The 25,734-nt window shown below is 37.6% G+C and overlaps 1 protein-coding gene across 1 annotated transcript in view; it reads right to left on the bottom strand.

Annotated features, from left to right (window-relative positions):
• LOC122824960 (collagen and calcium-binding EGF domain-containing protein 1-like) overlaps window positions 1-25,734 on the bottom strand; it is a 33,296-nt gene that overhangs the window by 4,637 nt on the left and 2,925 nt on the right. The window contains exons 3-5 of the mRNA XM_044105932.1: window positions 2,396-2,448; window positions 784-918; window positions 388-525 (exon numbers count right to left, since the gene is read on the bottom strand). Coding sequence (XP_043961867.1) covers window positions 388-525; window positions 784-918; window positions 2,396-2,448 — 326 coding nt within the window. The remainder of the gene's footprint in view (window positions 1-387; window positions 526-783; window positions 919-2,395; window positions 2,449-25,734) is intronic.

Genomic DNA, 25,734 nt, shown 5'->3' on the forward strand with positions numbered 1-25,734 from the left:
GAAATAGGCCTTTATTTTGGCACCATTTAAAAAGTTTTAAGCCAGACTTTGTTACTAGTATCGCTAGTAACAAAGGTGCATAACCATACTTCTTTACAAAGGTGAAACTATACAAAACCTGAGGGGGTGTCACAATTTTTCCTTCAATGTTCTGTGGATGGAAAATCAAACCAAAATGTGGCGCTCATTGAACATGCAAAGGTACAAAAGTTCTTCAGGGCACAACTGAGAGATAAAATTGAACACTGTGGCGTGACTCCTAACAACAGTCAACTATGGGCAGTAGATAACAATGATCAAGTGGAAGAGACAAACAATATATGCCAAATATTTTTTGTATATGTTCAAAATACCCAGATCAGTTTCAGAAAACATATGTCAACTCACAGTTGTGGACTAGGATACAGGACCGCTGGTCTGGTGCCAGGATGTAACCGGTGCGGCAGCGGCACAGAAAGCTCCCAACTGTGTTCACACATTCATGGTCACATAGACTTTTACCAGAGACCTCACACTCATTGATATCTGTATGTAGATTAAAACATGCAAAGAGACAAAGAGAGGAAGTACAGCTATAAACTGCGACATGAAAACCAATAAAATCTGCAAGACGTCTGATATTTTACATGCATAATATGATTTACACAGAATACTTTGTGGAGGCTGAAACTAGAGGTGTTCATTGTTCAAATAAAATCAAAATTTCTGTGTTATTAGAGGCAATACGTTATAGGAACTCTGGTGATGACGCATGTAGCAAAACTAAGAGAGAGCCATACTGACCCATGCAGTAGGGAGACTTGTGGGTGCGGTGTCTCTCCCTATCAAAGCGATAACCTGGGTAACATGTGCAGACGACTCGACCAAAGTTATCTGTGCACTGCTGCTCACAGGGTGACACGGCGCACACATCCACACCTGAAGACAATAAGAAAAGACCAACTCATTCCATTACTGGGAAATGCTCCAGCAGCTCATGGAAGAAAATATCAAGTCAGTCAAACTTATACAACTTATCAACGAGCTAAAATCCCCCTTTTATTGTGTTACACCACAAATATAACAAGAAAAAAAAAACTGTAAAGTGAAAGAAGCATATGAATACTATAACTAAAGTTAGAAACTACAATATATAGAATGGCATAAACAACATTATAATTGTAAAAACCAGTACATCAGTTTAGAACAAGTAGGAGCAACTGTTTGTGCACTATTTAAAATAAGAACAATTAAATGGTATTACATTTTTCACAGTGAAATCATGTGATTTTTTTTCCTCATGGTTATCATAGTAAGATACCTCTCTGTAGTGTGCTTAGATAGTGAGCACTATCTACTTTAGAACTCATAGTCTAAATTTTAGTTTCTAATATTTTATTTTTGACAAAATCATGCTAGATTAAAGTTCCAAATCTGACACAATTTAAACCACAATTTATGAATTAACTTTTACAATATCATATAAAATTTATCTGCTGCAACATACTTTAAGACTGTTATCGCAATGTTGAGCTGGATTGTGTTATTTCAGTGTAAAGCGAACATGAAATCTACAATCTGACCCCTAAGGGCCTTGTTTTTGAAACTGCTGCTGCCTTTAACTCTTTAGATTTTGTGTAACAGAGCAACACAATAATGTTTACTTTTCTGGAAGTAATATTCTCCTGGTTAATGCCCATAATGTTTGATTTCACCACAATACGCATTTCTTTCTTTTTAAATCACTCCATTGCAAGCGCTTATATTCAGCCTGGAGGCACAGCACCATCTAGTGGCTGATGCAAAATAAAGTTCATGCATTTCACAAACAATGTGAAAAAATGTTTAAATATAATACAAGTAAGCCAAACTTTAAAAGTGGCCTTGATTTATTGTTTATTAGTATTTCTGGAGATCTTGTAGAGGTTTTATTTGAATTTTTTAAATATTTTGATATATTTTCTGCTCAATTTCAGAAAAAGTAAAGAAATTCTTCTGACCCTTTCAGTATAGTTTACACATGAAAGTCTGTTTCTAAAACCTATTGTAAAATCACAGTAAAAAAATTAGAATATGAGTTCTGATATGCTCATCTATTCAATCTAAAGCACCACGGAGAATTACAACCAGCTACTAAATATTCTTTTCTTTAAGCACACCTTTCTACATTAATATAATGTATTTTAAATGTTTTCATTAGCTGCAAACATCCTATTTGATAGAAATAAATGCTTCAAATTGTCAGCTTGTGTCTGTAATCTGCAGTTAGACAGAAGTGTGCATACATAAGACGCATCACTTTTGTTTCCTCTCAGACAAAACTTCTCTTGTTTTAGATCAGTTGGAATTTTCTGCAATTATTTCTATTTGCTCAATTCCACATTAGTAAGAACAGATCAGAGTATGGTTTACCTACTTTCAGGTATGCACTGGCCCATCACAAACCTGAATCCATCACAGCACTTCCTCCTGCAAAATAGGAAAAAATTAAATGTAGGTCTGTTCACATGATCAGGAAACAAATTGTCTTATTCAATACAACTTATTCTACTGGATGAGCTTTTTTTTTTCTGTGTTCCAATAACCACAGTGCATTTATTTGTAAACAATACAGCAGGTTTTAGCATAGCTACACAACATAAGAAATATTTCTTAAAGCTTTGTTAGTCACAGCATGACTTAAAAAATATTTCAAAGGAATAAAATTGCATGAATGAACAATACAAGTGTCAAAATAGCCGGCATAAAGACTTCCTTCTATCCAGACAAAACCCCACTGAGAAGCAAATTTTCAGGCTGGCAAATAAAAGTAAACAGAGTAAACTGTTGTGCTACCAACTGCATTTGTTTTAAGAATAGCAGCAGAGAGAAGTGTTGATATTTCACATCTGGAAGTCAGAGGACAACAGACCACACAGAGGAATGTGTGCAGCTGATGGAGTGACCTATAGATCATTTACAGTAAAGCTGTGGAGTTCTGGGGCACCAAACACACTCATTAGGAAGTCCGGCTTGCAGTTCACTCACCCTTAAAATGAGTGAAGGCTGTTTTACTAATGGAATGTGTTTTTTACTTTCAAACTACTGCTGTGAAAGGCATAGTAATTATCCACAAAAAAAAAGAACGTGAAGGAGGCTGCTCTTGCTATAGCTTGTCTGATTTCCTGTCTGTCATGAAAATTATGCTTTGTGCACATATTTCCCTCCATCCATCCATCCATCCATCCATCATTAAATTAGTAAATAAATGATGAAAACACTGTCCATCATTACTTAAATGCAGTGAAACATTTTATATATTCATAATTTATTTATATACATTCCGTATCTAATTTAATTTTGATTTACTTATTTACTTTTGAACTTTCACTTATGTATTTTTTTCCCTTTTTAATTATTTAAAACCTTCAAAATTGACGTCTTATTTTTTAGGTTACTTTTTCATTTAGATATTTAACTTTCTGTTGACTTCTCCGTTTGGTTACTTTCCTATTTATGCATAAATTACAGCCCTTAATTGCCCCTTCCTTTTCCTGTTTTATTAGATTCTGTTACAGACCTCAGTGAAGTAATTAGCCTGCCACTGACAAGCACAATGAAGAAGAAGTTCAGAACATTTCCCTCTGATTGGTTTAGATTACAGTTGTAGAGCATGTATGGTTACTCTCCTCACAGAGGTTTGGGTCACAAAGGGTGGAGGAGTTTTATATGAAGATTTTTTCTTTTCCTTTTTTATTTTTTTTGTTTTTTATTTTTTACCACAAATGATTTCTAATGTTTGGAAGTGACACTAGTCCAGCCAGCCCACAACAATTCACCACATTTTACAGACATTACAGCTGGAACGAAAAAGCAAGGAAATGGCTTAGAAAGTGGCCACGGTACAAATATTACATACGAAACTCATGCAGACATTTGAGCGAGAGGCAGAAGGGGATTTAAAATGATGCCCCATCTACAGACCTCTTTTTGATAGAATGTTGCTTTTATTGTCCTCCAGCCTCCCTACAATGTAGCTTTAAATCACAGTGAGTCCCCCTCCATGCCTCCTTCTTGTGAATGAAAAATAACCTATAAAACACACCGACTGGCCCACACTGATGAGATCCAGATGAGGGTAGCTTTAATCTGCAGCTTGTCGCTGAGAGTGTTGAGAAGGTTGGATAAGGCCAGACATGGAGGTGATGTGGAGAAAGGGGAGGATTAACGCTGAGATTAAGACTGACACTCATTCAGTCAATCAGTCAATCCATCCGTCAGTCAGTTGGTCTTCAGAGATGAGTTAATGTGTTACAGATGCTGAAAGTTCTTCACTTTGCATGAATATAAATGTTTATCTGGTTTAAGAAGTCTGCCTTTGATTTGTATCATTTCTCTGATAGGACCATGAAAGTTTCAAGTAACCACCTTTTGTAATTGATCTAAGTTTCAATTTTTTTGGATTTGTTCATTTTAAAGAGAAAATGTTGCTACTTGAGAGCCAGAAAATTGTACATAAGGTCTGCCTCACTCGCCTGTTAAGGTCAGTTTGACTTGTTTCTTCTGCAGAGAGTCGTCTGAATTTCTCCTTTGCCACAATAATCCTCCCTGAAATTCTTGAGGTTTTTCTCATGAAGTGTTGGTCATGTGGGCACTCTTACGTGCTGTCGGATGACTTTATGTGCTGCTGGCTTGGTTTTGTGTACATGCTTCTTTCAAAAACTACAAAAACAAAAACTACATTTTACTACAGAATGTATTTCCTTTTGCCACTTTGAATGTGGGTAAAGCTGGGCAGCCATATAACAAGATATAAGGAAGAATAGGAATCCTAACCTAAGGAAAAAGAATCAACACACTAGACTTAAACTTTTTCTGCATGTAAAAGGGCCGCTTCATACTGATATATTGAATCTGACTCTTTATATCATAAGAGGTAGCAAAAAAATAGAGAAAGGATCAGAGGTTCACTTTACAGAAGGACAACTGCTCTAATTACACCGACTTTATGTGTAACAACCTAAATTCAATTGAGATTCTGCAGCAAGACATGAAAAATGTTCACAGACGTTCTTCATCAAATATAACTGAGTTTGAGCTATTTTGAGAAATAAACCTTAAGAGTCATATCCCACAAGACCAGCAGCTGCCCCAGAAACTTCTGATGGGCAGAAGAGTGGAGAGCAGGATCAACACTTTATGCTTTTGCTTTTGGAAGGTGAATGTAAACTGTTAAGAGAGCCTGCAGGCCAATTCAACTTGACATAAGCACTGAAAAAAAGTTTAAATGAAATATAGGTTACTGTTTTGGAACTCCATCAGTGTATGTAAAACTGTTAGAAGCATTTTATTGGCATCAAATGCAGACTATTAGTCTCATTTAAAAGCAACATTACAATATTCTGACTCCCAAGTGATGTGTGAGGGCTGGGATATTATCCAATAACGAGGTGCAGCCTTTTAACGTCAGTCAGGATTTATTCATTAAACAAGACACAACTCTAACAAACTGTCTCTCTGCCATCGTCCTTTTTCACATCCTCTCAGCAAACTTTGTTTGAGATTCGAGACATGCATGCATAGTTTTAGGCCAATGTCAGCATTGTATTTCTCTGATCATTCTAAACTTTCACTAGATGTTGACATAATTTCTTTTTCTCCATTTGGTTCTTCCCTCTTCTGCTCTGATTTAATTATTATTGGCTTAATGTTGCTCTCTCTTTGTGGGGGTGACCTGATGGCTCCTACCATTTCATACAAAGGAATATCCATCAAGTTCAGTTGGACTTAGACCAGGACTTGTCCAACCTGTAACAGCTGCTTTTATATAAAAGAGTCTTTGTTGCATGATTGGTTGCCTTCATTTAAGTTATTTAAACAGTGGAAGCCACTGTTATCCTAAGTTAGAGAGAAATACTCTGAAAGTTTCCCATTAGCTTCAGGTACCCTTGGACTGTTTCATTATTTTTACTTAGATGATTTTTTATTTATAGGGAATGAATTCAATCTGATCACATATTTCTATATTGCCATAGGAGCTCATCTCTAGCAGGCGGATGGGCTAAGTGTAAGACCTCAATAGAACGTTAACTGGAAAAATGTTAGATGTCTTATTTTGGTCCAAAAATGTAGATAACTTTTGATTTAATAGCAAAGTTTTGAATTGCACTGCCTTGCATACATAGATCTTGAAAAATTTCAGAACATTTTCAGATTTTGCCTCTTTTTTACATCTTCAAACATATGTTGATAGACCAAACAATAGTGTAACAAAGAAGTGAAACAGGAAGGAAATAGTTTGAGAAGCAGAACAACCACTTTAGACTGGATATCCAAATTCTCTATCAAATCAAGCTGTTGGGAAGTCCTGGAGAACCAAGTTAGAACAACTCCAGTGCTTAATATTACTGCAAACATCTTGGTGCCAGATACCGCAGCAAACTATGAGAAGTCTAGTCGAGTCCATGCCTTTAAAGATCCCTTAAGGTAGGTGGTTGGAATATTATGCTCACTGCATTGTGAGCATGGTTTTAACTGTATTTTACCCTTTGGGTCCAAACCTGCCTCTTTGTATGATGAAAGGTTCCAGATCCCTAGAACAACAACTGTTCACTGGAAAATGGCAATGCAACATGACATTCTTGAACTGTAATCAAGAGTACCACTTTAATGTGAGCTCATTCTCTAAACTGATTCTTTGGATAGTATCCATTGCATCATAAAAAGCAGAACTGGATTGTTTAGTTGCCTTTTCTTTTACTAATTGTTTACTGTAAGTGTATTAGAGTGAAATGGCTGCCATGTTGAAGTTATTTATGTCTTTTTAATGGTGTTCTGGTGTCGAGTTTTGGCTCAACCTGTGTGTGCATGATTTGAAATTAGCAGCGCTGGGCCACATGTTTTACAGTAAATCAGCCATTGAAAGTGTGCAATAATAATAAAAACAGAATGAACATGATCAGGCAGTCCTTCTTGGCCTCTACCGATACAGTCAGTATGGGTATCGTCAACCATGACAGTGGGGTCTGACATTTTGTGTACCCAGAGCCAATAAATTACAATAAACAGGACCAAAGATAGGGTATTACATTGTGCACGCTGAGTTATGCACTGTAATACTTCCATTAGCTTTGATAGATACAAATAAAGCAAAAATTTCACACACTGACAGCAGCAGACAGCAATAATCTTTTTGATTAATGGTGGGAAAAGGAGCCTGATCCGAACTTTGGGTTTTTCTTTATAAGTCTGATTCAGTCAAACAGCTAACAGACAGTTGCTAAACCAAATAATCAATGTGGATATAAATGTAGCCCAAACCAGTTCAGAGTATACTGATCTGGATCTCAAATCTGTCTTTTGATCTGGCCTTTTTCAAATAAATTTCTTCTATCAGTCATCTCAGCTGGTGCGGAGTTGACCCAGTAAAAGGTGTAAGCAGGCTCTTGTGTAACCTCATTCTACTGGTGCAATTTCAGCCAAAATCAGCTTGAAAGCACGGCTAGAAACACAAAGACAAGATCCAGAGGCAGGCATGTGCCCAGATCACTTTACACTGAAGATTATATACTTTAGAAAGTGGTCTCCTCCCACAGAGGGGATGCTCTCTATTATGGTTTCTGCTACAGCATTGCCATGATTTATTTGAGCAATTGCAGACAGGAATGCACTAAAAAGGATGTTACAGAGTAAACCCTCACTGACTTTTACCCCGGTATAAACTGCAGTTGTCCTGACAGCCTGGGTGAAGCTTTCCTTTAATGCTGCTCTGTTAACTATGCATAACAAGCCCAATCCTCCCAACTGCTAGGTAGAGCTAAAATGACGCATTTGACTCCGGTAAATTGTGTGAAAAGCACACAAAATTAATCTTTTATTGCAGTGGCGTAATCTCAGAGTGGAAAAATGAGAAATTAAATCTTTAATTTGAGCACATGGAAACATTTCAGTCAACACTTTATACAACTCCTCCCAAATAGGTCAAAAGACAACTCTTAGTCTTTTATAACATTTCTCAAGGTTAGAGCGACCACAGAAAAGGATATATGATAATTTTTCTCTGCACAATCTCTCAGAATGTCCAGGTACTTTCTACTTCTCACCCCACAGATTTTCTGTAGGATTACGGTAGGCAGGCCTGGCTGACTATGGAAGAAGTCTGATTATGTGTTGGTGAATTTGACCATATGTTTAAGATCAATAGCCCTCTGAAAGACCTAATTATCAGTTTTCCATTTTAAAATCACTTGTTATTTCAAGCAGTCTCCACTTTTGTTTTTATACTAAGCCGGTTATACTAACTGGGTTCTAGTGTTTGGTTTTAGCGCTGGTTCTTTGTCTGAAAAAATTGTTTAATCCTGGCCCCAACTTTAACTTTGGCCAGAGGAAAAATCCAGTTAAACTAGTTGAAGGTGGATATGAGGAGTCCAACAACAGATCAAAATATACAAAACTCCAAAATTACTTTTTAATTTTGACCTGCCTGATTTAAAAAAACAAGAAGAGCAACTATCTTCTGCTTAAACATCACTAACCTTTTTATACAATGCCTTTAAGTGGCTGACCCATTAAGCAGCAGAGATGGAAGCTTATCTAATATGGATGTTTAGATGAAGAGGAAAGAGAAATAAAACTATGAAAGGAAGTAGAGGATACTGGCATGAGGAGGAGGATGGTTTTTGATTCAGGGATGACGGTTGTTGTGAGCTCACAGCATTCCCTTGTGGGACTGCCGTGGGAGGAACACAGGAAGTGGAGCTCAGTGGAGGTCAACGGCCTCTTGACATACCAGGACAAGGGCCCAGCCATGTGTGTGCCACTTTGATGGATGTATCTAACTAATGAAGCTCATACGTGTTACAGTTAGGGCATGCTGTATCCATCAGCCGATATGTAAGTGATTTATTTGTTTAAAAACCTTTGCAGATGAAGAGAGCTGTAAAACTTGGCTCGCCGTATTGCACTGTGCATGGTTGTGGGGTGATGCATTACACTAAAACACATTAGCATGAGGGAGACAAATAAGACGGGGTTTTGGAGGAGAGCCACGTTTTCATGTTCCTTTTTTGAAGTCAGTATTTGTTTCATACACAAACAGTTTTTGTTTACGTCTTTTCGACACGTTGCTCATTTTCTGCTAGTTGTGAGGTGAGAGAAGTTTATAAGGTGTCTCAACTGTTTTCACAGTTCTCACTCAAAGCATGTTTAGAAGACCATTATTTATACTTTTACCTCCCTTTAGTTTCACAATAGAAGCAAGAAATTCAGTATGTTTGACATCCATCTTAAAATACTCTAATGATAGAATCTCTTCTTTGCTATATCTCAGGTTTCGTTTTTGTTGAAACTCTGCAAAAATTTTACAGCAAATTCTTCCTAAAGATGATAAGGTGTTAGCACAGCAGCAGGTCAGTTCTAGAGGCATACATGTGTGTTCTTTTTAACTTGTGTTAGTATACATGTGTTAAGGTGTTGAGTGTGAGCGCCTCCTCTCTGTTTATTTGCTCTGCCAGTCCACTTCCAGGGCCCAGGCCTCAGGGGAAGCATCAGACCTGCCACCTAACAGAGGAAGCTTTGACTGGTAGCTCATCAAATGAGGCCTGCACCACTTTGACCAGAACACAATCCAACCTGCATTCGTCCTGCTCTCTGCTTCGCCTCAACACTCCAAAATTGCAACACCATCTCTCCCAGCCTTGTAGAAAGTTTTCATTTCTGTATGTTCAGGCCTCAATATGCAAGTCATGAACATAAAAGTGTTTGAACACGATGGGCCCCATTGTTTTCCAACTTTTTTAAAATTATTATTATTATTTTTGAGGGTTGTGCCGTCTCACACCAGACCTCAGACACCACAAACCATATCACCAAACAATGCAGATGACTGAGAATGATGCAGTTTCCCAGCACTTTATTGTGATGCTAGCGATCGTGTATTTTATTTCAAGCTTGATTTTCTGAGAAATGCTTACCAGATTTCCCTAAAACAGCGATTTGTTTTCACTAAATGTAGTGGTTTATTAAACTGTTGTGGTTTTAGGGCTGGAAAAAGAAACTCTGGTAATATGCAAGCAGAACATTTATTGGCTTACTTGGAACATGAAGGAAGAATTGTGCTGAAGGATTGCATCATGAACATTCCCCCCAGTTTTACTTCTCTTTATAGGAACCACAAAAATCCGTACGAGCATTTAGATTTAGCTAGATGGACTTTACATTAGAACTATCCTTGTGCAATCATTGTTGTTATGAAGAAGGTGAAAAGGACTGAAAATGTTATTGTGGGGTTTAGGATACTGACACAGCTCTCCTTGTGGTCTTTGGCCTTTGTGACCCTGTCCAGACTCAATGTCTCTGCAGAAATTTGGCATATATGACCCTGTGAGAATGATCCACCCTGTCCAAGTCAACAACCAGTTTGTAAACACATAATGTTTGAAATGCATAACTTTCAAATAAAGTACAGATATATCACTTATACAGCTATTCAAAGGCTGAAGCTCCAATGAACTATTACATTATTAAGTAAAGATTTAAGTAAATCTAACTGCAGCAACAGGATACAATCACCTTTGGTGCAAGTGTGATGATCAGAGATGCTTTTACAAAGCAAAATGCATTTTTCTAACATTGAGAACTATAATGTTTTATAATAGGGACAAAAAGCCTTGTAAGCTAATTTAAACTTCAACATTTACATTTTGTGCAAAAAAGGAAAAACTTTAGTTTATTTTGTTGGGATTTTATGTGACAACTTCAACACAATATAGCATTGTAAAGAGGCGAGACTTTATAAAGAAGCTTACAAGATTTCTTGTAAAAAAAAAGTGTGCCACTAATTACTTTTAAGTATTACACAATTTGTAAATAAATCCCCCTGTGTGTTATGTAATCCCACTATAAACTCAGCTGTTCTATTAAGACCTCAGAGGTTTGTTAGAGAACATTAGTAAACAAACAGCATCATGTAGATACAGCAGACAGGTCATGCAGGGAGTTGTCTTATAGTTTCATACAGAGGATGCTCAGGATGGTTTGTAATTATTTTGAACTGATGATGAATCAATCTAACAATTAAGGATTGAAATGTGAAACGTCTTAACTGTACCTGCTGAAAACAATCTGATGGCTACAATTTAAACCAGGTATATAAAAAAAAAACAAATTTATTCAAATTTTCTTGTGAGAATATCGTGAGAATGTGTGAATCAAAAACTGTCACACAAGCAGAAGTGTGGTTCAGAGTTTGATATCAGCTCGTTTATTAATTTGATCAGGGGGTTTCTGTACTGTGAAACCCAAACCTCTCAAACAGAATATTAAGATGATTAGGATGATTTTAGTTGAGAGTCTGCAAAGTCAAAAATAAATCATCTGTTTTAATAGATAACAAAATGAAGATGTTAATGTGGCTTTTTAAAATTGCGAGGCTGATGTGGTGAGCCATTCTGTGACTCTGCGCCCTTCAAGATGGAGAGCCCTTGGCAGTTTCAAGGCTTGGTTGGACACAAGATCTGGCGCTGAGACCCAGCTTGTTGATGGCTGTAAAGAAAAATCAGAAAGTAGGAGGGGGAAGCAGGGAGTCATTGGTGATTTGTAGAGAAATATCAGGATGAGGCTGCATCTCTGCCAGCCATTTGAGCCTGTGGCTTATAGTCTTAAAGAAAATAGCAAAAACGTGCAACAGTTTTAATGTTGGTGCTTATTCTAAAACAAGAAATGCTTAGATTTCACAGCACTCAGCAAGTCTCTCCTGACTGTGATCCATGTTCTCTTCCCACACACAGTGGTGCCGGCACCAGTGGAGGGGAGTTGGAGGAGGAGAGCTGGCAGCCTCCAGATACGGAGCTCATCCAAAAGCTGGTCACTCAGATTGAGTTTTACCTGTCTGATGAGAACCTGGAGCACGACGCCTTCCTGCTCAAGCTTTGTCAGACAGTGAAGTTCAATTCATCATCCAAAACAGAAACAGTGGGGAACAACTATAAACCTACAAGACATGGTCATTCATCTAAACTAATGTGCAAGGACGTCCAAACAGCTGTGTGGAGAGCAAGTAACACAGCTCATCCTCTAAAAACATCGTCCTCAAAGCATGGATGGTTGTAACGTCATGCTGTGGTGATACCTTTCTTCAGTATTGGCAGGGAAACTGGTCAGAACTGAGAAGACATGGAGCTAAATACAAGGTAATCCTGGAAGAAAAACTACAAAATATTTAAGGCAGGGGTGGGGGTTCACTTTTCATCAGGAAAACCCTAAACAAACACCCGGCTGAGATCAAAGCATATCTGTGAGTTGGTCAAAGTCCTGACCAAAACCTGTGGCAAGACTTGTAAACTGATGCTCACAGAAACTCTCCATCCTATCCAAGTCTGTTTGAAATATTTTGCCAAAGAATGATCAAACATTTCAGTCCCTATCTGAGCCAATCTGGTAGAGACTTTGCCCAAATATTTCCAGCTGTAGCTGCAGTGAAAGGAGGTTCTACAGACTGAGCACTAAATGTGAAGTCACAGTATGCTTTTCAGACGTTAATTTGAAATCCTTTGCCCTTTACCCTTTCCACAACAAAATCATGCAGCATTTTGCTTTAGTATATTACATAAAATCCCAATGAAATACATGACAGTTTCTGGTTGTAGGATGACAACAAATGTTAAATAGTTTTGCAAGGCCCTATAAAATAATCTGGGAAGCCAGAGTTTAAAGTCTGATAGCTGTGTGTTAGAGCAATGTGTTTCCATCGTCAGGCACGGCAGGATTTTTTGGAAGAGCATATTGGCATGAGTAAACGAATAAAAATCCTGTTATGGACCAGCAAAGCGTTTCACATTAAAATGTGAGTGACAGTGACTGTGCTCCATCCAGCCGGGGGGAAACTGGGACAGAAGGTTATACCAGGGTGAGTGAAATTAAGTCAAACTAATGAGAGATCACTTATGAGGGTTTGTGAGTTTTCATGAAAGACGAGAAAAAAAAACAAACTCTGGCAAACATTTCTACTACAAAATGTAGCTAATGCTCAAAGTGATGGACCGATAAGACCTGGAAGGTTTTCCAGTTCTTGTAAATGGTCTCACTTCGGCATTGATGTTGCGAAATCCTGGAGGTATTGCAAGATTTATAGCTGTTTTCATCTTTAACTCCCTGGTTATTCAGTGCCAAACTACGACCCCTGTTCTCATATTTCGGTTCTGTTACATGAAGCAGAGCTTCATATATGCAGGCACATGCTCCCGGCAGTGCTTGTCGACATCAGACAATACTTGAGACGACAATACAGTTCCAGTCTGTTATCAATTGGCTGGTGATTTGTTTTCCCGAGTAACCGACAGTGACAGCAAAGCCATAAAAGGGTTGGAAAGAACTAATCTGTAGCAGATTATTTTCAAAAACATTAAATGTACTTGTCCAGAGGGGTCTTCAGGTGTGCACTAATCAAAAAAAGATGGACAACAATTCTAAAGTTGCTGGGGAGGTCTGAATTTGGGTCTGCAGTTCTACGAAGACAATTAAAAAACTATTAAACACAGGAAGCTCAAAGCAAAGGCCTCATAAATGTCTTCTCAGAGAACAAAGACGAAGAACCTTGTTAAATTCAGGGGAAAGACCTAAACTGTGAATGGAGTTTAACATGGCTAAAAGAAATCTTGTGTCAAGACCAAGTGTGAGAAAAACAGGCTTGTTAGGGTTTCCACAGCTTGAAGTTTACCGATCACAATCCAAAGTATACAGAGAGAAAGAGAGAGAGAGAAAAGGATAATAGAAGAGAGATGGTGCAAAAAAAGATGCCAAGATGCCCAGTGGAATGTAAACAATCTTTAAGTGCATTGTGTTTGAATGACTATGAGTTTCCACTCAAGAGCTTTCACACAACAGTAAAACAACAGTTTGAGGCCAGGAGAGCTGAACCAAACTCAGAGCTGTCAGTGCCTCTCTGACGTCCCGTCAGATGGATCAACAGTAGACTGCTGGCAGGTGAAACTGAACGTCTAGAACACACATGTTGGTATATCATTTGCGAAAAGCATAAAAGTGCACATATGTTTACAGTTTATCAAATTTGGTCCCACTCACTGCAACCAGACATCCACAAACTAAGACAGTATTTGGCAGCATTTTTATCCCTGTGAACGCAGGTTTACAACCATGTAAAGGTGATCTCATTTATCTGCACCTGTGCACACAAGCAGGCTGAAGTCGAATGTAGCAATATTCAGTCCAGACATCCACACATTGTAGCATTGTACAAATAGCTAGGTGAACAGCCTTCAAACATCTGTTGGAGGATGTATATTCATTGCTGCATCTGTTCTTTGTTTCGTAGGAAAATGAAACCAGGTTGTTTCAGACCTGAGTCGGACTATTTCTATTGTTTTTGTTGGTCCAGTAACTATCACTAATTATATCAGTGTTGATGCATGTCAGATCTAAAGTGTAGAAACTAAGTATTGAGCATGTCAATGGTTTTCTCAAATATTTCTAATGGACTTAAATTCACACCAGATGTTGGTAACGACCCCAAGTAGTTCACATATACAATGAATTAAAAAGAAATTACTCTATAGATTAGAATGACACATGCAATATGCATTAAATACTCAGTGAACCTATGAAACTTTAAAACATGTCAAAGTGTTGGTAAGGTGTGATTTTTACCATGTATTTATCACAAACTGTTTCAAATACTGAAGGTTCTGTCAACTTGTTCTAGCAGTTTTAATTTCCTTTCCTGAAACCAATTTAAGGTTTTTCCGGATAACTGTGTTTGTGATAAATCGAAACTAGATTTTTTTTAAGGTTTTGTTGGCTCTAGTAGCATTTATCTATCAATTTTAAGACAGGAAAACAGGTTGGGAGAGAGAGGGAAGACATGTGCCAAAGGTCAACAGTCTGGAACCTGCGATGGCCACATCAAGGATTAGAGCCTCCATAAATGGGTCGCGCTTCCCTGGCATGTCCAAATCAACCACGCTTTTCTCCTCAGTTTTTCATCAAGCGCTTCTCACAAATTTTTCCATCCATTTTTCTTATAATTACAACATGACTGCCAGTATACTTCTCTTGTAAGAACACATCCATACCTTAGGCTTACTGTGGTGGCATAGGGGAAAGCGCGGCCCACATTTGGAGGCCTTGAGTCCTCAATGCAGCCTTCACAGGTTTGATTCCCATGTACCGTATATCTTCCCCCGTTTCCTGTCAGCCTACTTTCATAAAAGGGACACTAGAGCCCACAAAAGACCCCCTGGAGGGGAGAAAAAAAAGAACACATCCATACCTTGATGTGCTGACCTTCAAACTTTACTCTCGATATGTTATATTTGGGTGACATTCAGTGTAACTCCTCTAAACACAAAGTTCACATCTGGTTTTATCAGAACAGTCTGTCTTCTTCCACTATATTAGTGGCTTGTCCAAATGTTTTGCAGCAAATTTTAAGCAAACTTCAGCATGTTATATCTTCAGTGTAAATTTCCTTAATTTGCTATGGGTGCACAAAATTCTAAGGCTTTTATTTTGAAGGTTATTATTGCTTTCTTGACATCATCATTGCACCCCAGTAAATGTGTTACTTAGATATGCAAGCTAATATTAAAAAAGATCATTTGACACCATTATCAGCATAAACACAGAGAGAAATAAAGAATCTGACAGATGAAGTCTTGCTTGTTAAACTGAGAAAGAAACAAGGATGGTTTACAAAGCTCCACTCTTCCAGGGATGCAGCATTTAGGACCAGCTTTGTAATATCTTAGAAAACTGTAAGATAAAGTTAGTTTATCGAGGACTATTTGGTGGAGTCTACAGCAATACCTTTCCCAGAGAAAAATGATGCGAACATAAATGCACCAATGTGCACTTCAATAAAGCAGCACGTCAAGAACATCACAGGAAATTTGGTGCTTCAGCGGCAAAAAAAACTGACTATTTTTACTTGTTTTCTGCAATACAGCCCAATTCCATATTTTTGTAAGGATTAAGTCTTTGAGATTACGAAAAAGCTGGCAGCTATTTGGTCCAATAAAAGACAACAGGCAGTGATTTGTTCACAGTGGCATAGCCATCCATGGACACGCTACAAATATAATGGGGCAAACTGGTAGGTGATGGAATTTGTAGAGAGAAAAACATTTTAAATTAAGATTTAAGAAAACCTGCCAAAAAAGGAATAAATAAAAAACATGTAAACAATGGAAAGTCTAATTTTATTTTATTGCAATTCAATTCCCAAATATCTTATTACAGCTAATCCTTTCAATCCATGGAAGGTAAAACTGTGTGGGAAAAAAAAACTAACAGAGGCGATATAATGGATTGTTTTATGGCCTGTAAGAGGGAGGAACTCTGACTTCAGATCCCAGCAGACTTTGCATTTTCAGCCCTGCAGCCTATGAGCCACACATGCAACGTGTAGCAGACGGAAGAGAGAACACATGTGGACATGAACACACACAAATGCATATAAACGTCTGCTTCTCATCACCTGCTACAGAAAGCAAAAAGCTTTCCACAATCACAAGCAGATGAATCACACTATTCTGATTTATTCTGCCTGTTTCTCATTCTTCACTACAATCCCCAAGCTTTGGTGTTTACATCACTGCTATAGATCTTGGTAAGCGGTCTGAATAAAGCAAGTTTGTTGCTGTTGTTTCACTCTCACGTGGCAAAAGTGATCTGCTGTTGTCTGTTCTTGTTTTAGATATCCCAGAAATTGGAAGCCGATGAAACTTAGGTGAGCAAATGTGTGAGAGAACAGAATAACATCATGTGAAGAGGAAGTCAACTGGAGTTTCTATCAAGAAACTTAGATATTTAATCTTGGCATGATAACTGTATACAATAAAAAAAAAACTGCTGGACTATTTCCCAAATCAAAAGATTTATGTTGTTGGGACAGATGTTAACTAAATATTAAGTCAAGACAACTGAAGGTTTGAAAGGTTTGTCAAGCAAAATCCATTCAAGTTGAGGGTCGGTGTCAGTGCCTCAAGAGCCATTATGAACAGATGACTCCTACAGAAGGGCTGGTTCAAAGTCCTCTTTACAGATGAAAGAAAAGTTTGCATGTATTTGAATATCAAGGTGTCAGAGTCAGGAGGACTAGTGGAGAGGCACCAATTGCAAGTTGCTTGAAGTCCAGTGTGACGTTTCCACAGTTACTGATGGTTTAGGTTGCCATGTCATCTGATAGTATTACGTCCTATGAAGTCCACAGTAAACTCAGACATCTACCAGAAAATGTTAGACCACTTAATGCATTCTTCTGCCGATAAACTTCATGGAGTATTTGACTTTGTTTTCAAGCAAGACCTGGCACCTGTCCACACTACCAAAGGTATCAAAAGCTGCTATGATGACCAAGATGTCACTGCTTTTGATTGACCACCAAACGTTTGTGACCTGAATCCCACTGAAAGCCTATAAAGAATAAAGTGCAGATTATTCTCCCCCTCTTGAACTGAGCAGGATTTCTGGTGTGGGTAGTGGCTGACGTCCAATGTACCTGCTAAACAGATACATGTCTGGTATGCATTTGGACAGCAATGCAGTCGACCCAGATACTCCTGTCTGTCACTGTAGAACTAATCCTAGGAGCTTCCATTATGTAGGTTTGCTATCTTTCTTGTGTCTTTCCCTTTGAAAAACTGAGTCTACCTTGAGTTGCATGTCTGCTTTCAACCTGCCTGCCAGTTGGCAGTCTCCCAATTTGATTTAGTTCTGCTGCTTTGCTTGCCAACTTTTGAGTCTGTTATCCTGCTCTGCTATTTTCACACAGTCTCCTGAAGCTGCTAAGTTCTCAGCTATCCTTAACTATTATCTTCATCTGTGTTCACTTTATATTTCTTTTGTTTAAACTGAATACCATTTTGTGTTTGGCATGGGCACCAATTGGCAACCTAAACTCCCAAAATTGGATGAAAACCTACTTGTTGGAACCTATAAATATCAAGGAAATCCATTACTGGGAGAGACAGACTAAAAACTTTTTCTCATCATCTATCACCACTGTATTTTCTTTGTTTTTGTGTTTTCTTTGGTAACAGTTGCAGGATAATGTGAAAGAAATAAGTATATGCTTATTCAAATTCTCAGTTTTTAAAGTAAATTTTACAATTTTCTAAATGATTCAATCACTGTTTAACTCTGTCATTGGAGGGAAACTGATATTACGAATAACAAAACAGTACTTCAATAAAATGACATTTAATTGAAGTACTGCTGGAACATCTGTTTTATTTTTACATTTTTAAGAAATATCCTCTGCCTTCATCAACTCCTACAAAAATGTTTGGCTGGCCAAGTTCTTCCTCATGTTGGTGTTTGCTACATAACAAATTATGCCCATGTACAACATGTACTGATTTGTGCATATTGTAAGGTCTGGGATGAAGGCAGCAGCAGGTTGTGGGCCAACCTTTTTTCTGCAATCTTCACAAACATCATCAACCCTTCATTACAATAGGCTGTAGTTCCTTTCTGCCTTTCAAACAACCACCATCATTTCAATCCAGACTTAAATAAGAAGCAGTCAATCCAGATGGACGATATGACAAAGCATTTCTCACCATTCTAAAGCCACACAGTTTGTTACAAACTTTCCGTGTCAGACTTACTTTTCTGCCATGCAAAGAACATTCCTTCTGATCACTACTTGCAGGTGTGTGTCTGATTAATTTAAAAATAAAATAAGCTTGTTCCTGATTTGTTTAAATTACTCACAGTGGTTAAATTATCCAGAAATTTTACTCAAGTAAGAGTAGCTATACTTCACAATAAAATGACTTAAGTAAAATTAAAAAGTACAGCATAAGATGACGCCTAAAAGCAATTATTTTTGCCAAAAGTCACTCAAGTAAAAGTAACTAAGTGAATGCAACTAGTTACTACCCAACCCTGCTAAAGTTGAGCATGTCTGAAACATCCTGGACATGAGCCTACACCTGACCTGACCTCAACCCCAGAATTAATGCTCAAGCTACAAGGCAGAAGTCTGGCTTCTGTCTTACTGGAGCCACACAGAGTCCAGCCAGGGAGACGGGAGCCATAGAGTGCAGGTCGAGATGGAGTCCAGGCCTGGAGTAGAGTCAGTCTTAGTCAGGTTTCAGTAATGAACACTTAAGATGTTTCTGAGTGAAGTAAGAGGGGTGATTGTACTTGGACTTTCCTGTAAGAGCTTCCAGGAATTTTGAGGTTTTCATCAGATCTTTTTTAGTAGAGTAAAGGAATCATTCTAAACTTTAAGGACATTAAATAAAGTGGCATGACCTTAGGGGTTCTCGTGAGGATTTTTTCTTGATCTTCTTGGCAGTTTCTACATAAAATGTCTTATTTGGGAAGCACAAAGTTCTTCATAAGGCTTACACACATTTTGCTCACTAGATTTTTGATTATTTTCAGAAAAGATGAAAGCAAATAAGTACAACTTGATAGAAGCTTAGATGATCATAAGAATGAGTAATGCTAAACATTAGTGCAATCACTTCAACAAAATTTTATGGAGTAGGCAACACAAAAAATTCTCACTGACATTAAGACCACATAATGCATGGGAAATAATTGGTAGAGATCTTTTTTTAATGACAGAAAGATTTTCACAATGCATCTTTATTCTCGTAAATAAAAGCAGAAAACTATTTTGAAAAGTGAAACAGAATGCAGTTTAAGTTTGTCTAAGAAAATGTAAGCAAATGCCCCGTAAAATGTGCATTTAATCCCCAGGGTGAGTCTTACACAAGTTCTAAAATGATTCAAAGAAGACAGTAGTGATAAACCCTCACTAACTTGAATATTAAAGCTCTGTTTTATAGCAACGAGAATAAAAACAGGAGAAATACCTGTCTGGTTTTATGTCTGATGTCCTTTCTAAAACTGCATTCCATAATCAAATACATTCAGCAGAACATTTCTACAGGGGCTAAGTTTAGGTTGAAACATCAGGTTGGAAAAGAATACTTATTTTTGCGGTTATTTCTAGATCCTTTGCGTCAATTGTTGGAAGTCATAGAGCCTTGTGACAATGAAAATACTGTAGTGAAGTTAAACAGAGCTATATTTATGCACAACAAAGAGAGTGACAATAAAACAGGGAAGCTGTTTTGCAGAAAACGATCAGATAAATTTTAGGGAATGTATGCAAGAAAGTGGCCAACAGTAAAATGATATAAGACCTCTGCAAAGATTGTTCAGATTCTAAACTCCAGGCAAAATGTCCAAAGTCTGCATGACTCAGCCTTGAAGGGTTCTTGGAGAAAAATTCAAGAAACATTTCCTTGGATTGCAGCGCCAAAGTTCTTGCCAAACTCTTTTTTCTTTGTTCTTGTTCTTCCAAGTAATTTAACAAGCCTTGTATCATGGAATCAATCCCATTGACAAAATCAAACTATTCTTGATAAGAACAAGTGTTTCAGCTCTTTCTTCAGGAAACAATTAGTTGTAGTGAGCAACACTTTCCTCATGTAGTTGTTACTAATATTGCATTATGCAATTTGTTTCTTCATCTAATTAATTTTGCAAGCTTTCTATCTTGAAACCAGTCTCTTTGATAGAATTCAGCTTTGCCAGATGTGCTGTGGTGGGGTGGGGGTAGCGCGACCCACATTTGGAGGTCTTGAGTCCTTGACACGGCAGACACGGGTTTGATTCCTGGACCTGACAACATTTACTGCATGTCTTCTCCCCTCTCCTTCCCCCTTTACTGTCAGCCTACATTCATATAAGGGACGCTAGAACCCACAAAAAGACCCCCTGGAGAGGAGGAAAAAAAAAATTCAGCTTTGTCTAATAGGAAAATAATATTTTGGAGTGCTGGTTATTTTCATCGGAAACATTTATTTACAATCAATCTTTAAATTTGGAATATTCACTTAGGAACACACTTTGCTATGTCTCCCCCTCTCAGTTTGCCAGCTGCATGTTATGATTTAGTCAAAATGAGCCTTTGTTAAGCTGTTTGTTTAAGTAATAAAGTGGTTAACTTTGATGGTGTTGTGTTGTCGTTTTGCAACTGCTGAGAGACATTGACCATGAATTTTCACAAGCTGTGTCTCTCTTGTGAGAGAAAAGAAATCTAAATTTGGTAATATACTATATCCACTTTGGTCAATTTATTTTCTGTATGTATAATGCCATGTCCCTGGTTGATTGATCAGCTGATTGTTCACAAAGTTCAGGCAGATTTCCATGTCTTATTGCAAGAGAAGTCCAGAGATCTACATTTTGGAAAGTTTCTGTTCATTGGTTTTTGGAGTTTGTTATTTTTGCAATGAAGAGATGCTTCTGATATCCTGCTATCAAAGAACGTCCAGACATCAAAACCCAAGGCAAAAGAGATCAAAGTTGATGTTCTATCTTAAAGTAACTTCTACAACAATGTTGTCCTATGTTAGGAGTAATAAGAAATTCTTCTACATCTTGGGTGATGTGTCTGTCCTATGTCTGGTGCTCAAATGTCCTGCAGCAGCAAATGCACCATCATGGAAAGGTGTACACTGCTTTGCTTAGGCTGATGGGTTTTACCTTTTACCTGTGATGCTAAATAAGGACAGAGAATTTGGGAGACCACAGACAGGATACACCATTCCATGATTTGGTAAAAAAAAAAAAAAACAATAAAAAAAAACACTTGCAGCATAACAAAGGCTTTAATCCCAACATATTAAAATAAAACTGAACTCAACTAGAAGCCTGTAAAAACAAAAAAACTAGAAGTGTTTGGAGCAAAACAAATTAAAGTCCAGCATAAAAACTGTTGGGAACAAATGAAACCACATTAAAATTGAATCTGTCTAAACAACATTTTTTCAAATTTTCCATTTTTTGTCTAAGCAATTGCCAGATCACACATTCGTGGGTTTTATCCACAAAACTGAGCCGTGCATTGTTTCTTAACCAGAACGTGTTAATCAAGTGAAAGCTTAGTTTGTTGAGGTCATCAGTTTTCTTTCAGACTTCTGCAGCTGAGAGTGCTTAGAGTGAAGTCAGTAAATTAACTCTGATCACAAACTTGCTGTAGCTGCCAGCAGCGCAACCAATGTTGAAATAATTCACACATAAACATGCAGACTTATAGACACTCAATATCACTTAGGCTAGAGTCTGGATAAACATATGTGTGTTAGGGCTGTCACGGCATGAATGTGACCACCAGAGAACTGAGCATGAGTAAAACAGGAGAAATGTTCAAATTAATCGGATTCACATAACTCACAATATCTTAGCAGACAAATAGGACTTATTCAACCGTCTTGACTGTTTAGAATATAAATGTGATGTGGTGATGTGTGTTCTTCTTTCAAACTCATGCAAAGCATATTTGATAGTTTGCTTGCCCTTCAGTGCTAATCTCCTTGTACAAACCCACAAAAACCTGTTGGCCAGAAGTGTTTTATGTAAAATTCAATTACTTTTCCCTCTAAGACATTAGCTGGGTTTCAGTGCAAGCAAACAAGGTAAAAACAAAACATTAAAACTACGCAACACGATGCACTCACAACTGAAGTATTTCTGCTTGAAAGCAATCATGCATGTTTAAGAACCATGATTTGCGTCATATCTTTCTGCAACTAAGACCAGTTTGTTTGGAAGAGTGTGAACATGTCGTCTTCAATAAAACCTTCCCCAAAATCTCACATTACCACTTTGATGCAAAACGGGTCTCATGCCAGAAAAAGAAATAAAAAAGAAAACCCCAAAATGAAGAAAAAATGTGAAACCTGTCTCAACACAGCAGCGTTGTAGGTACAAATTTAAAATCATGAAGGTCAGAAACCATAACTATACCTGGCAGGTTTGTCAAGCTTCAGGTTTCTCCAAATGTTTTGCAGTTTATATTGGCTGAAGGCAAAAAACCTCATAGCCAATAAGTATAATCCCTCTTGCAAGTCCCCACACAACGATAGATGTAATATAAGGATAAAAGACAGATTTTTTTTCTCTAGCATAAGATTAAACTGTTAGTTTGTGAATTCAGACCACACCATAAGTGTTTGGAAGACAGCTACACTTCAGTAACTCTTAGATACACACAAAGTTAGCTGCATGGTTTGCTTTTGAAGTGGAAATCCAAAACACTTGCAGCCAAAGCAACTGAAGCATTACTAAATACACTCTAAATGTAAGTGTATCAAGTAATGACAAGACAAAAATAGAATTTTAACATACTAATTTACAGTATATTAGTGTGTTTACATTTACACCAAATGGCAATTTGGAGAAGTGAATAATCCGAACAGTAATATTTTGGAACTGTAAGATGAAGCCAGAATACCCATGATGAACACTGAGAACCTCCAATGTTAAGCTGATTAGCACGAACAGGAAAAGATGAGATGTTTAAGTGCAGGGGAGATGATTTTGGCAAATCCTTGTTCAAACTGGGGCAAACAGTGAATCAGAAACATATTATTGCTGGATATGGGAGTTGTACTGAGAATGACTTCATACATTTTCCGGTTGAGTTTGAAAACCAGTGAGATTTACAGATTAGTAAAAAGCTTTGTTCTTTTTCATATTGCTGTCTTTACTATTTTTTAAATAAAAAATCCATTTAGAATTTTGAGAATTTGTTGAAAAGCTCAAACATTCACATTTGCAAATGTGACATCAGGATGCATTTATCAAAATTTTTTTAACTTGAGACTTGGAGTTTAACATTTTTTGTAAAATCAGATTAAAATTGTATTGCACCTTATTTGTGTTATGATGTCTGAGTTTGAAGTTGGACCAAAATGCAGACTGGAGTGGGGAGCATGGATCACATTGAAAGATGTTTAATGAAAAAACAACAAGGACACAAGAAGCACAGGGAGCCAGAGCAGAACAGGAAGAAATATTTCACAGACTCACTGATGTTGAGGGAGCCAGCAAGGAGGAACTGAGAATGAGTTGCATATATACTGGGGAGGTTGATTACTGAATAAGAAACAGCTGGCTGATTAGAAACAGGCTGCAGGTGTGAGGGGAGAGAGAAGGACAGACAGAGAGACAGAGAAAGAGAGAGAGAGAGGCACAGGGCGAGGGAGAGTACACAAGGAACTAGGAATGAATCTAACACTAAAGAATAACAAGAAACAAGAAATGAACATAATAGACTAGATTCAATAAGGAAGGACCGAATTAAAGTAAAACCAAAACTAAGGAATACAGAATAATCAAACTAGAAGGAAATAATCACACAAACAAAACAACCTAAGTCCCTAACAAGCTGTTCATTCGGTATTACTTGGAGAAATTAGTTTTTACTGTTTGGCTACTTTTCATGAAAAATTACTGTTTCTTTGTTTGTTCTTGTTTTATCCATGAGTCTCTCTGTAAAAACTGTTTTTCAGAAAAAGTGAGGTTTCTACTTTTACTACTACCAGAAATCAAGTCCTTATTGTCTCAGACATATTCCAAAAGTGAATCGCCATCTGTTGTCACTGTCCCTCTTGTTGGACAGTCAAGTGTGGGGGTAGTTTAACATTTTCAGCAGAAGAGACGTTGTTCCATTGATTGCAATAAAAATGATAAATTGGAGTAAGAATCTCAGACTTGTCTTGAAAGCTGGCAGTCCATTTAATGAGACAGAATTATGAGGCAGCGCATCAGTGCAAAATTCTGGCTGGGCTAAAATGAAATAGAAAGTCATATTTGTATTCACATGTAACATATCAATCTGGTGTAACATGAAGTCATCTACAAAGTCCATTTGATCTTGGTCTGTTTTGAATGGCAGACAAAGAAAACATGGCAACGAAAACACAACCTCATCTAATTGGACTCCTCCAGCTCCACACATCTCTGCCTGAGCCAGAAATGAAACAAGACTCAGAGCCCGTTACGGTCTACATCTGACAATAAACAGATCGCATGGCCTGGCATCACCCCAGACCTGGTGCCTTATTTATTCAATGATCTTCTTAGGCTAACAACCACAATCTAAGCCAAAGTATTTTATAGTCATACATGATATATAATCTGCTAAAGGTAATAAAACTTGTTTTACATTGAATATTGCATAATGTCTTCACTTATTTTAGAATGGAGGATTTATTTACTTCAAGTTCTGTGATTAAATGACAGCTGCCAAAGTCAAACCCTAGAAACTGTTTAATATGGAACGAAGAGGTAAAATGGGGCCAAGAGCTTTATAAGGCCAGACTTTAAAACCGTTCTAAGTTTCCTGTAATTTTTTTAAACTCCCTGGAAACCAGCTTCTTTCCTAATAATTCAACAACTTCATCAGATTTGGTGCTTTTTTTGTTGTGGCCTAGTTTCTTATCTTATTAAGTTTGAAAACTACAACTTTTCTCTCTTGTCAGACTTCTGCTTTTTAGGTTAGAATGCAGCTCTGACCCCTTGAGGGACATGCCTTCCCAAAATGTTTTAGTTCTGGAAATAAACTGAGAAAATTTAAGTCCAGGCTTTGTTTTGCTGTTTCAGAGCCAGCACAGATGGAAGAATCAAGGCAAGGAAAGGAAATATAATGTGCTAAAGGCTAAAAATATGCCTCTATTTAATAGTAATATGAACATAACTGAGACAAGGTAAAGAGTAGCTGCTAATGGCTAACATGTAATGTATAATGACACATTTACAGACACTAGAAATTATTATTCATTGTCAGGAAATGAGTATTTTTTTTCTCCCAAGAGAGTACTAGAGTTTCCAGTCAGGGATGTGTTGTGAAGTTGTGGAAATGACACAGCAGGGTGGGTTAGTGGTTGCTGAAACCTTTCCATAACCCTGGAATAAATCAGAGTGAGTGCTCCCGACAGACACCGAATGCCA

This window comes from Gambusia affinis, linkage group LG02 (genome assembly GCF_019740435.1).
Source record: "Gambusia affinis linkage group LG02, SWU_Gaff_1.0, whole genome shotgun sequence".
Classification (NCBI taxonomy): Eukaryota; Metazoa; Chordata; class Actinopteri; order Cyprinodontiformes; family Poeciliidae; genus Gambusia; species Gambusia affinis.